The 11,565-nt window shown below is 44.2% G+C and overlaps 1 protein-coding gene across 1 annotated transcript; it reads right to left on the bottom strand.

Moving 5' to 3' along the window:
* Positions 1-258: 258 nt before the first annotated feature.
* On the bottom strand, positions 259-7,582 carry HEY1 (hes related family bHLH transcription factor with YRPW motif 1). The gene is made up of 5 exons (XM_048508289.1): positions 7,280-7,582; positions 6,228-6,303; positions 6,056-6,139; positions 5,842-5,923; positions 259-3,845 (listed from the first exon to the last, which is right to left on the bottom strand). The coding sequence occupies exons 1-5, from the start codon at positions 7,369-7,371 to the stop codon at positions 3,262-3,264; spliced, it is 918 nt and encodes a 305-aa protein (XP_048364246.1). The 5' UTR covers positions 7,372-7,582; the 3' UTR covers positions 259-3,261.
* Positions 7,583-11,565: the final 3,983 nt, after the last annotated feature.

Raw genomic sequence — 11,565 nt, 5'->3', positions numbered from 1 at the left:
CAAATTCATCACACCCGTGGCATTTTTGTGATGTAGCGGAATTCTAACCAGGTTAAGAAATAGCAGTTCTATCAGATGCCCATACATGGGATGAGAAACTCATTTTACTGGGCAGCTTACACGCAAAAAAGTACAGTTGGAAGATCCATACCTGACTAGACAATGTATAGAATTCACCTTGATTCTCCTATATGAAAACTTAGGTGTAAGGTTATCAGATCCTTTTAGAAACACAGGAGCATTTTTAAAAACAGGAAAAAAATTAGAAATTTGCTTTTTAATGTAATAAAGCTATTACAACAAAACTGTGCACCTTGAATTTGTTTTCTGCAGCTTTTAAATATCACAGGAGCAGTTTGGTGATTGTCTCTGGAGAAAACTCATAAGTTAGCAGAAAAGTATTATTTCTGCTCTAATGAGGTTGTTTTAAAATCCAAATCATGGAAGCTGTTTCGCTTTTAGGATTCAAACACTCTTACCTCCTACAGATAATTCAAACAAGTCTTGAATTGATTCCTAAGGCTCCATTTGAAATATGGCTTTACAAGATACACTTCAAAAAACAATCTGGGAAAAAACACAGTAAAACATAGCAAGATACATTTACTGAAAAGCGTTACATTTAAGGCAATACACACACAAAAATCTGATAGTCTAGAGCATAACCTTTTGAAAGCATAACTTTTCCCTTCTGCCAAACTAGAGAGATCTGCCATGCAACATTTGTTGCTCTTATTCATTTATTTAGGCACAACACAAATACAGAAGTCCAATTTGGCGGAAGCCACTTCAGTGTGGCTATTGTGAAACAACCTTTGCAGAGATGAGTCTTAAGAGATCAACCCAAAATATACACAAAATAGACCTTTTCAATCTGAGGAATCCCCTCCATGTTACTCTGAATAAAGTGAAAGTGTCAGTAAGTACTATCTGCATGATAGGTATGTGTACTAAAATAAGCCTGGGGCATTCTAAGTGTACTAAATACATTGTGGCATAAGATTTCAGATGTCAAAGCCCATTTCTTCGAATGGATTAAGTACAGCCATCAGTTACTTGGCAGAAATATATGTATGGGTTCAAATAGAAAAAGAGCGCAAGGATGGGGTAATCCAAAATAAGGCTGGGAGACCTTGCAATCCCAAAAAGTGGCATTACGATTCGAGATCACAAATGGAACAAGATCTCATCAAAAAAGAAAGCAATCTAATCAGAAATTCAGCGACCCATTCCCAACAGATTGTCAACTGAGCAACAAGAACAGCATACAGTAACCTGCCAGGAGAGACTCTCCATACTGATCTGGCCATTTCCATGCTATATTGAGCCCACATTTTCAATTAGCCTTAAAGTACCCCCAAGACTCTCTGTTGCATTGACTGCAACAGTTTGACACAGCTACTTCTGTGAAACTAGTCATTAACATAGGTCTCATCTGTGTCTGTAAACGGATATATGCCCATCTATCAGTGGGTGTGTCAGAATTCTGCCCTACTAAACCCCAAAGTCTGTGATGTAACAGGTATTACAAAAGAGAAATAATGCACAGATTTAGGCCAGTAACAATATGTTGAAATGACTGATTCATTATTTTGGTTTTATTTTTGAACACAAAATTAGCCACTTCTTCCTTTACAGGTTTTTTCTTTCTTTCAGGAAGCTCCCCAGCTCAGCTAGATAGTTATACTTCTCTCTGCCCTGTGCTATTACTTTAAAAAGCACTAGAGAAACGATATGTAAGCCATAGAACATTATAGGGTAACAGATGTGTTGGGCCAAGAAATATGAATGGGATGAGCTGGGTAGAGTTAAGAGATTATTCCAATTGCATTCAGCTGCTGGAAGCCCTTTAGTTTCTCCTAGCTCACTTTTCCATTTTTTCCTGCAATGATGAAGCTTGCTCTGACGGCCACCATCAAATTCTGTTAGTGACCAGATTCTGTAGTCACTACACCATCATGGCCTTGCAGCCTACTAGAAGATAACGTTTCTAACAATAGGATGACCAGGCGACAATCTGAAGAATACTGACGAGGCTCAGGTTCACTCATAAAGCAGAAAACAGTACAGCACATCCTTCTGAACTAGGGCTGCCTGACCACAGGCAGTGAATCCCGGGAAGAAATGGGGAAAGGATTGTGGTGTGACAGCATTGGCACAAAGGCAGGGGGGGGAAAGTGACAGACTTAGATGTTTTAGCATTTACAAAAGGTCTACCATACCCCTTGCAATTTTTACGTGAAGTGGAATAAGTGTGCTGGCACACAAACACTCTCTCCCCTCGCCATTTCCTCCTGCCAGTGCCTGAAGCAACAGCTGCCAATGAGCTTGGATGCCAAGAGGCCTGGCATCTCTAGTCCAGGCACACTGACTTCAATGGACTTAGAAGTGTGTAACTCTGTTTGGGTTGAAACCTCACAATCTTTCCTACAGCAAATTCAAATGATGATGTATGCAACACCTAGTCCAAAGGAGCGGCCTCTATAAAACAGAAATAACGCAGGCAACGTGCACTTTTCAACCTAAAACCTAACTTAATCCACACAAAAGCTCTAATTTTTTAAAAAAGGCACACAAAGTCCAAAGGAGCACATAAGGGCATTTAGTCTGTAACCTTTCTTGTGAATACTTGCTGGAGTGGGGGAGAAGAATCAACATTTGACACTTGTTTTTTAAGTTATGGGATATCCCTCTTGGGGAGCGAAACCAACCCATAAGGCAGACTGACCAGGTGCAGCAGTCACAAGTTTCTTTTTGGTCCATCTGATTTGTCAACGCTTTTGCTCAGAAATATAAAAGAGTCACAACATAAGTTTATAAATGATTTTCTCCTTGCAGAACATTTCAACATCACATACAAACAGAACAAAAAGTGTTTTAAGGCTGCAAAAAAGTGATTTTGAAAAGCTAGAGAAAGTTACAAGTTCCTAAAAAAATCTACTTTAAAAAATAAAGCAATCCAGTGTTCTCAGAAAAAAATGGAATTATTAAAAAAACCTTCAGAAATAAATGAAATATTCAGCACAATTCTATTTTAAAAGTAACATCTAGAGTGATTTAAAGATTTGAATAAACTTTCATCAATTATTTTTAAAAGGTTTCTAGTACAGAATTTAAGCAGGGGGGCACTCTTTTTGTATAAGCTTTGTTAAAACTGAAACTGTACCTTTTATCTCAACCTATTAAAAAGTTTTAAAACAGAAGTTGGAAACTCCCCAGCTCAGCTGGATATTTACACTCTTCTCTGCCCTTTGCTAGTTCTTAAAAAGCACCAATTTCAGTTCCCCATGGTCTGTAGGGTTTGCCAAGGCTGGCTGACGTCGCTGGTGTAGACGAACTGAGGGCATTGGGAGACAACAGGTGGAATGAACTGAAGGAAAAGGGGAATGCAGACAAGGAGGCCATGGAAGACAGCAAGGGAGGAGAGAGTTTAGAAGCTGAGGTGACTACAGGAAGCACTGGTCCAATGCTGCCATTAGGGGGCACTCTCAGTGAAGATGATTCAGCATGAGGAGCAGAGATTCTGCTCTGGTGATGGGCTTCCGTGGATGTCGTTGCACCGTTAGTAGCAGTGTGCCCATTCTGAGGCAGTAGTAATTGATGGGAGATATGCGGGTGATGTCCAAAGGCATTGCCCCAAGGAATGTGTCCAAGCGCAGTGTGCGAACTGCTTGCTACTTCCCGTTGAGAGGCATAATTATTCAGGTGAGACACAAGGCGCACACGAAGCGGATCAGAAGAGTCCAGACCCTCAATAATGCTAAGGTAGCGGGCTACTTCAGCCAAGCACTCTCGAAAGCCTAGACTCCGATAGTCCATAGCAAGAGCATGGGCATCAAAATAGCCTAGGAGAAAGAAACAAAAAGTATTGTGTGAGGATAGGACCTCTTTTCAGTTGTAGATCATCTACCACAACAAAGCTTCCCCAGCACATTTTCTTAAGAAGTAACTCTCATTTTCCCTCACCAAGAAGCACATCTAAAACCCAATGAGACTGTAATAAAGGGCAAGGAATAAAACTAAATAATAAATAAATAAAATGATAGGTATCATTAGCCATGACTATTCAGATTCTAGATATGTGAATGGCAGATACAGAAGTACACACATGTTCTACACTACTATTTCTGTTTATTTCAGATAAATTATACAAGTATTCATTTGAAAACTTTACATTGAAATAAACTGGCTTGAACTCCCTTAACTCCACCTTGGCTCATGTCCCTCACATTAACCTACACTCCAAATCAACAGAAGTGCCTGGGGGAAGAGTGAACATAGAGAATATTGTTAATAACACAAATCCTTTTACCCTTCGAATCTTAACCCCATTGTTCTATAGAAGGGTCTCTCTTTGTATTCCTACATCACTGAAGATTCTAAAACAGCCCATGTGGAAAATCCCAGTTTAAATCTCAGTACAGTAATGAAAACTTACTGGTCAGGTAATTCTCTCTCAGCCTTTTCACCCCACAGACTGTACTAAGTCAGTAATACCAACAGGGTGCTTTTCAGGCCTGTGGCTAGGAAACCTGTGAAAAATGTGTGTGAAGCTTTTGAACTCTCAGGGGAAATGCCCTTCAGATACATTATCCTTGTGCCCATTAAGTTGGGGCCAGCACAGTGATACTTTACTAATAATAATACTCAGCATGCATCTAAAGTTCAGTCTTCTTCACATACATTGTTTTCATTTACTGCCCTTCCAATTAAACTCAAAAGGCTGGTCAGGGTTATCAATTCTAAATTACACATGGGGCACATGCCAAGGAAGGCCCACTAAATTCATGACAGAGATTATATTCAAAATAGGAACTTCCTGTTTGGTAGCTTAATCCCTTGCAGTCAATCCTACTCAGAATGACACCAACTGAAGCCTATTAGAATCAATGAGATTAGACCGGAGTAACTCTGCACTGATAAGGGTAGGATCAAGTCCGAACACAGCAGCACCACTCTGATCCCTGCCTGGCCCTACTAATTCTGCAACTGGGATGCCAAATGCACATTCATGAGATATGCACATCCACAACCATGAAAGCGGTTTCAAACAAACAAGCCTATTCTGAGAAACTATGACAAAGTCATTCGGTGAACAGCAGCATTAGCCTCAACAGAAAGACTACCTTTTGGCTACAATCCAGCTATTTTAGGCAGCATCACTGATTTTTAATGGGACTACTTTGTAGTTAATAGGTTATGTATTGCAACCTATGATTTGACGTTGCTGAGAATCAGTAAATCGCTTACAAGAAGCATGCATCAGTAAATAGAATATTAAACCAAAGAAACAACCAATGTTCATATCAGCGTCTGTTCTCCTACTGCCATGGCATACAATTATTATTATTAATTTAACACGGTTGTTATATTAACCAAAGCCCACAATGCTGATGCCAAAGTTGATCTATTAAGAAGCAATATTATTTAAAGTTAATAAGGCTGTTTAGCCAACCGTGGATTTGCACCCTAAAGAAAGCAAGCTTCAGCACATTTACCTGGAACCAGGTGCCAATGAGTATGTGGAACTTACTTCTGTGTAAACACTAACAAGTTAAGGCCAAATGGCAGTAAAAGGTTAAAATTCAGCAGGCTTCTGGCTGTCTCCCCAAGTTAGCTATAATTTCCCATTGCTGAGAAGCAAAGACTCAACTGATTGGTATATGAACTGTGCAAATGAAGGATATTGAACTGATTGGTATATGAACTGTGCAAATGAAGGATATTGAATTGATTGGTATATGAACTGTGCAAATGAAGGATATTGAACTGATTGGTATATGAACTGTGCAAATGAAGGATATTGAAGGATTATGAACTGTGCAAATGAAGGATATTTACCTTTGCCTCCTGCAGTGTGCAACATTTTCAAATGATCCACAGTCATCTGCAGAATTTCAGCTTTTTCCAGTTTGGCAGATCCCTATGAAAGAGGAGACAATTATCAGCAAACAAGGTTGCCAGACGATAGCCAGGAAAAAAGTAGTCAAGGAAAAGCACATTTCTGGCTTAGTTGAATGGGTTTTGGTCATGCTTCAAGCTTCCAACAAATTACCTGCTTCTCAAAGGCACTGGGCACCAGCCTCCTCAGCTCTGATAGGCTGTTGTTGATTCGATCACGACGACGCTTCTCAATTATCTGAAAGCACAAGAGCAATATTTTGAGGGGGGGCACTCTGAGATGGAAGGAGTTCTGAGCAGAGACAAATCAGGAACAAGAGACTTACTCCTCTGCGTCTTTTCCTTGCCAGGATCTGGGAAGTGGTGGTTGGTGACATTGAACCTGGAGCTGAACTCAAGTTTCTGAAATCAGCAAGAAAGCAAGAAGGAGTTAATGCCAATCTGGACAGGAAGGCGGGGGGGGGGGGAGATAAAAGTTTAACTATGAATAGCTAGAAATATGTAGGCAAGGAAAGACACTGCGAATAAATGCTTCAGCTCCTGGTTATTTCCAGGTGTACTGGTACCAAACTTAGAGGGCACTTAGTTTATACTCTTTTTCCATTTTCTTTTGAGTGCCAAGGCCCAGCTCATGCCTTCCTTGGTCTTGCTCCAAAGTAACAGTGTGCAAGTCTCAGCTTTTAGAAACAAATGCAGCAACCAGGCTTAGTATCTTGAGCACATGCAGAGTGCCTTTCTTTTATCATTCAGCAACCACATTCAATTGGAGTTCACAGTCTTCAAATTACAGAGGAAAAGGAAGCTTTCTAATAGGACAACCATATACATGTTTATTCATACATAAGTCCTACTTTGTCCATGAGAGTTTCTTTCAAGTAAGCTTATATTGGACTGTACCACTCCTGGTTGACCTGCCTAACCTTTGATCTTAAGTCATTAACACGCTGCCTCGGAAATCAGTCCTCGGAGTTCAACGGGACTTATTCCCTAGAGACAGGTTTGTATAATTTTGATTGGTGCTAAGAAAAGGTTTTAATTATGTTGACTGTGTTTTGTTTTGGGATCCGGAAGCAGCACGCCTGTAGACTCCAGACAGTCTCAGAGTTAGTGGAATTCTGTTGGACTGTCCTAAACCACATTTGCTCAGAAGTAAATGTCACCGAGCGCGCGGGGGGGGGGGGGGGGGGTTCCAAGTTACGAACCTCCAGGATCATAGTCTTTTGTTCCATTACCGCTAGAGGATCCTCAGACCGTCAACCAGGGGTGTCGCATCGCACCTGACTTAGGAACACTATCGGACAAAAATCCCGCCCCGCTCAGGCGAACCCACCGCCCCGCCAGCCACAGGCGATGTGCCTCTACTCCCCAGCGCTCTCACCCATTCTCGTCCGCACTTTCCTTCTCCACTTCGATGGGCTCATCCAGCTCCTCGCTGTCGGAGGAGCTGTAGTCCGGGTGTGCACGCTTCATGTTGCTGCTGCTGCTGGCAGGAATGGCAAAGGAAGGCTCAGCTCGCTCGCTGCCTGGGTGGGTGGGTGGCGATTCCCCGGTGCCAGCTCAGTGCTCGCGCCGCCGCCACTCGCCCTCTGGCTGCGTCTCCCCCATCCCGTTCCCACGCTTCGCCTCTTAGCCGGGGGAGGGGCAGGGAGGCGCGCCAGGCGCTCCCGGCCACATACAACACGGCATAGCCCTTTGCTGCCCAAACACCTCTGGTTGGCGGAACACGGGCCGCGGCTGACCAATAGCCGCCGGCCAAGAGACTTCTCATTGACACGCCCTTTCTTCCCGCTGCTCCCGATTGGCTGCAGACTCTCAAAGTGGAAACACTGGGGGCTCGACGCTCCACCCCTCGTTCCTTTCTCTCTCCCAGTGCGCGCGCCATTGGCTGGGCTCGCGGCCAGCGGGGAGCCTGCGGAGCCACACGTGTGGCCGGGCGGCCGTGGGAAAGTTGCTCGGTGCCCGGCTGGCGGCCAAGCGGGGCGGGTGGCGGCGGCGGCGCTGAGCGGCGGCTGCATGAGCGGCGGCTGCCGCGTGTGAACCTCTCCCGGGCGCGGGGTGGAGCGGCGATGGCGCTCGGGCCAGCGGCTGTTTCTGCGCCGGCTTCCCAGCGCGCTAGCACCGGCACCACAAAGCGCCTGGTGGGGCTGCGGCTCGGAGCCTGCTTCCCCGGCTGAGCGGAGCTGAGAGATAGCTTGGCAAGCTGCGATCGCTCCTGGCTATGGGCAGCCGCCCGGATCCCACAGCTTTGGGGAGAGGGAGGCTTCGTTCTTGGCGCTTCGTCACTGTCGGCCCCCAAGCATCGCACCTCTTTGCCACCTGCCTGCCTGCGGCGGGCAAGACTTGGATTTGCCTGCCATTTTTTAATCTTTAAGGCCTGACTTGAGGCGTCTATGTGTGCTATTTAATATTAAAACATTGGTATTGCGCTCGTTTACAAAAGCCGTTGAAACTATACAAACCCGCGAACAGGTTAAACGGGAAAAGAATGACTGTCCCGGGACCAACCATCATACGGGGCGGGGGGGTTTGAACCAGGGGTCCCCAGTACAGCATTCTAACCACTGTACCGCACTGCATGATAGAATAGGACTTCAAATTATGGCTGTGACCCCTGCTGCTGCTGTTCAATTTATGATGTGTTTATATCCCTACCTGCTTGCCACTTAAGAACACCATCAGATGATGATTTACATCCTATGTATTTCTTCCCATTCTTTTAAACCAGAGGTCTCCAGCCTATGGACCTTCTCATCCTAGTCTGATGCTGAAACCTCTGTACCACACAGGCTCTCACAAGTCGCTGCTACCTTTCTTTTGGCAGTCTATATGCAAGAATGAAGACTTGGAACACTTTTTTGGATCCTAATGCCAAAAGAAAGGTAACTGCTCCCTGTGAAAATTGGGTGTTGTGAATGTGTGGGGGGGAAGCAATTATGGTTGTAATTGGCCAGACGCACTGGGAGTCAGCAGAGCCACAGAGGTACTGCCAGCAGCTTACAGGTTTGCCTTTGAACCAGCAGGCAGGTGCAAAGATCCAGGAAACAGTGACAGGCATGAGCCAGATCCATTGACTTCTCCTGTGCTGTTGGCACCCCAGAGGTTTGCCTGGAATGCTTGGGCAGGGAATGGACTCTGTGTGCCAAGCAAATCAAGCTGGCATGCCTTTGCTCGACATGTAAGCTGGGATTGCCTAACCCTGGTGTAGCTGTTACTTTGGTGTAAACAGTGCACTTATAGAGATTGTGCTCACAAGTACTGACTTCTTGCACACTGAGCATAATATATACTTTCAAAAGCTGGCCTGAGGGGGCTGAACCTGGAGAAGGAGCTGTCTCCGGGTGCCTTCCCCCCCCCCCCCATACGCATCTGTATATACACAATATAATTCTACAATATATACACATTAGATATACCTTATACAACATTTGCCACAAGCCCATCAGCTCTGTGTGTGTGATAGCAAACAATACAATTGGGCAGATGAAGCCTTTATACATAAGAAGTTCATATCCTGCAAAAATTTTCCATTGACAAAAAGAGGATTTTTGCTCATTTCCCCAGGATCAGTGCAGGAGGAGGGTCAGAGGTCTTTGGCAGAAGCAGGGAAATGAGGAAATTGTGCTTTCGTGAATGGAAATCTTTCCATCAGCAGAAAAGTTTTGTAGGAACCTGGTCTTTTAGTCTATGTACAGACCCTGTGTTGAACATTTGCAGAGGGTGAAGCTCATAGACATACTCCTGCTATCCTAATTAAAACAAATGCACAGTGCAGTAATTATTTCATCACGTAGAGTAAACTGTCTACATATCTGCAACGGGTTTCATGGAGAACAACAACCAACCATGCTCATTCACATTCAGTTAGAGTGAGCTAAACGCAAGTGCCTCTGAGCCTGCTCAAGACTCCAACCCCAGAAGGATCATCATCCATTCCAAATGTGACATTAAACTGATTGGACCTGGATGAAAGACCATTCAGGATTCCTCTGTAAGTTCATCCGTTCCCCCTCCCCCTGCTCTTCAGAGAAAGAACAAAACATATTTGTAACAAACAAGTTGAATATTTCAAATTAAATCAGCCCTGATGGTGACACAAAATTTTCCTCTGCCAAGTAGGAGCTATCTTTGAGTGAAACGATTAAAATTTGAACTTGTGTGAATATTGCTTACTGCATGTATACGAAAATAGGATATAACAATTTTATAATAAATGCATCTACTTTCTATGATGAGGGGTTTTGATACCTAAGAGACCTCTGAGATTCTTTTAGGGTCTTTCTAGGCCAGTGATAGCGAACCTTTTTGAGACCAAGTGCCCAAATTGCAACCCAAAACCCACTTATTTATCGCAAAGTGCCAATGTGGCAATTTAACTTGAATACTGAGGTTTTAGTTTTTAAAAAATGGTTGGCTCCGAGGTGTACGTTACTCTGGAGTAAGCTTGGTGGTAGTTGGCTGCTTTGCTTTGAAGCAACCATGCAACTCTTCCAATGGGTGAATCATGACCCTAGAAGGGTTTGCTCAGAAGCAAGCCCCATTGCCAACCTAGATGTGGGGGGGGGGGCACTCTGTTTGCACGTGCCCACAGAGAGGGCTCTGAGTGCCACCTCTGGCACCCGTGCCATAGGTTCACCACCACTGTTCTAGGCTCTTCAAAAGGAATGTATAGGCACAGCTGACATTGAGGTATCCCTTCATAAGTACTCACAGATGAATCAGACAGGCTGCTAAAGAGAATAATTTCTTGGACCCTGGAGACCAGCTCCCCTGGGATACTAGGTACATCAGTGCCATCAAGTCACAAATGACTCATGGTGACTCCAACAAGGGGCTTTCAAGGCAAATGAAAAGCAGAGGTGGTTAGCCACTGTCTCCCTCTGCATAGACTTCCTCTGTGATCTCCCATGGAAATACAGCCCTGCTTAGCTTTCAAAATCTGATGAGATCGAGCCATACCATGCTGCCTTCCCTCCCTGGAATACTCATATTGCCAGATTGTAACCTGGATACCTGTGTATCAACTACCCTTTTTTTTCTTTCCCTCTCCTGAATAAGCAGAAGGAAAGAGGGCTTTCACGGCCGGATTCAACTGGTTCTGGAGGGTTTCCCGGTGGCCGTGGTCTGGTGGATTTTGTTCCTAACATTTCACCTGCATCTGTGGCTGGTATCTTCAGAAGTGTATCATAGAGAAAAGTCTGTTTCTCACTGTGTCTAAGTGAGAAGGGAAAGTTTCGTGTGGTATATTGTCCATGTGCCAGGGTGGGGAACCAATCATTAACTGTTTAGGTAGGACTTGCTATGCAAAGGTGTGGTTGAGTGCATTGTATTGCGGGTGGGGTTATCAGTACATTTTTAAGTACTGGGAGCCAGGCCCTGCTAATCTTCAAAGTCTCTTCTTTCTTATTGAAACAGTGAGAAACAGACTTTTCTCTGTGATACACCTCTGAAGATGCCAGCCACAGATGCAGGCAAAACGTTAGGAACAAAATCCACCAGACCACGGCCACACAGACAGGAAAACCTCCAGAACCAGAAGGAAAGAGTTTGGCAAAGATTTCACTGGTGCAGCCAGCTGTTTTGCTAAGATCCTCTCTGTTTTCTGATCTTGATTTTGGAACTAAGCAAGACTGATGATCAAGGCCAGTCTGTTTCTTTCACTGGCAT

The sequence above is a fragment of the Sphaerodactylus townsendi genome, linkage group LG09 (genome assembly GCF_021028975.2).
Source record: "Sphaerodactylus townsendi isolate TG3544 linkage group LG09, MPM_Stown_v2.3, whole genome shotgun sequence".
Taxonomy (NCBI): Eukaryota; Metazoa; Chordata; class Lepidosauria; order Squamata; family Sphaerodactylidae; genus Sphaerodactylus; species Sphaerodactylus townsendi.
This window is presented reverse-complemented; position numbering and strand designations above follow the sequence as displayed.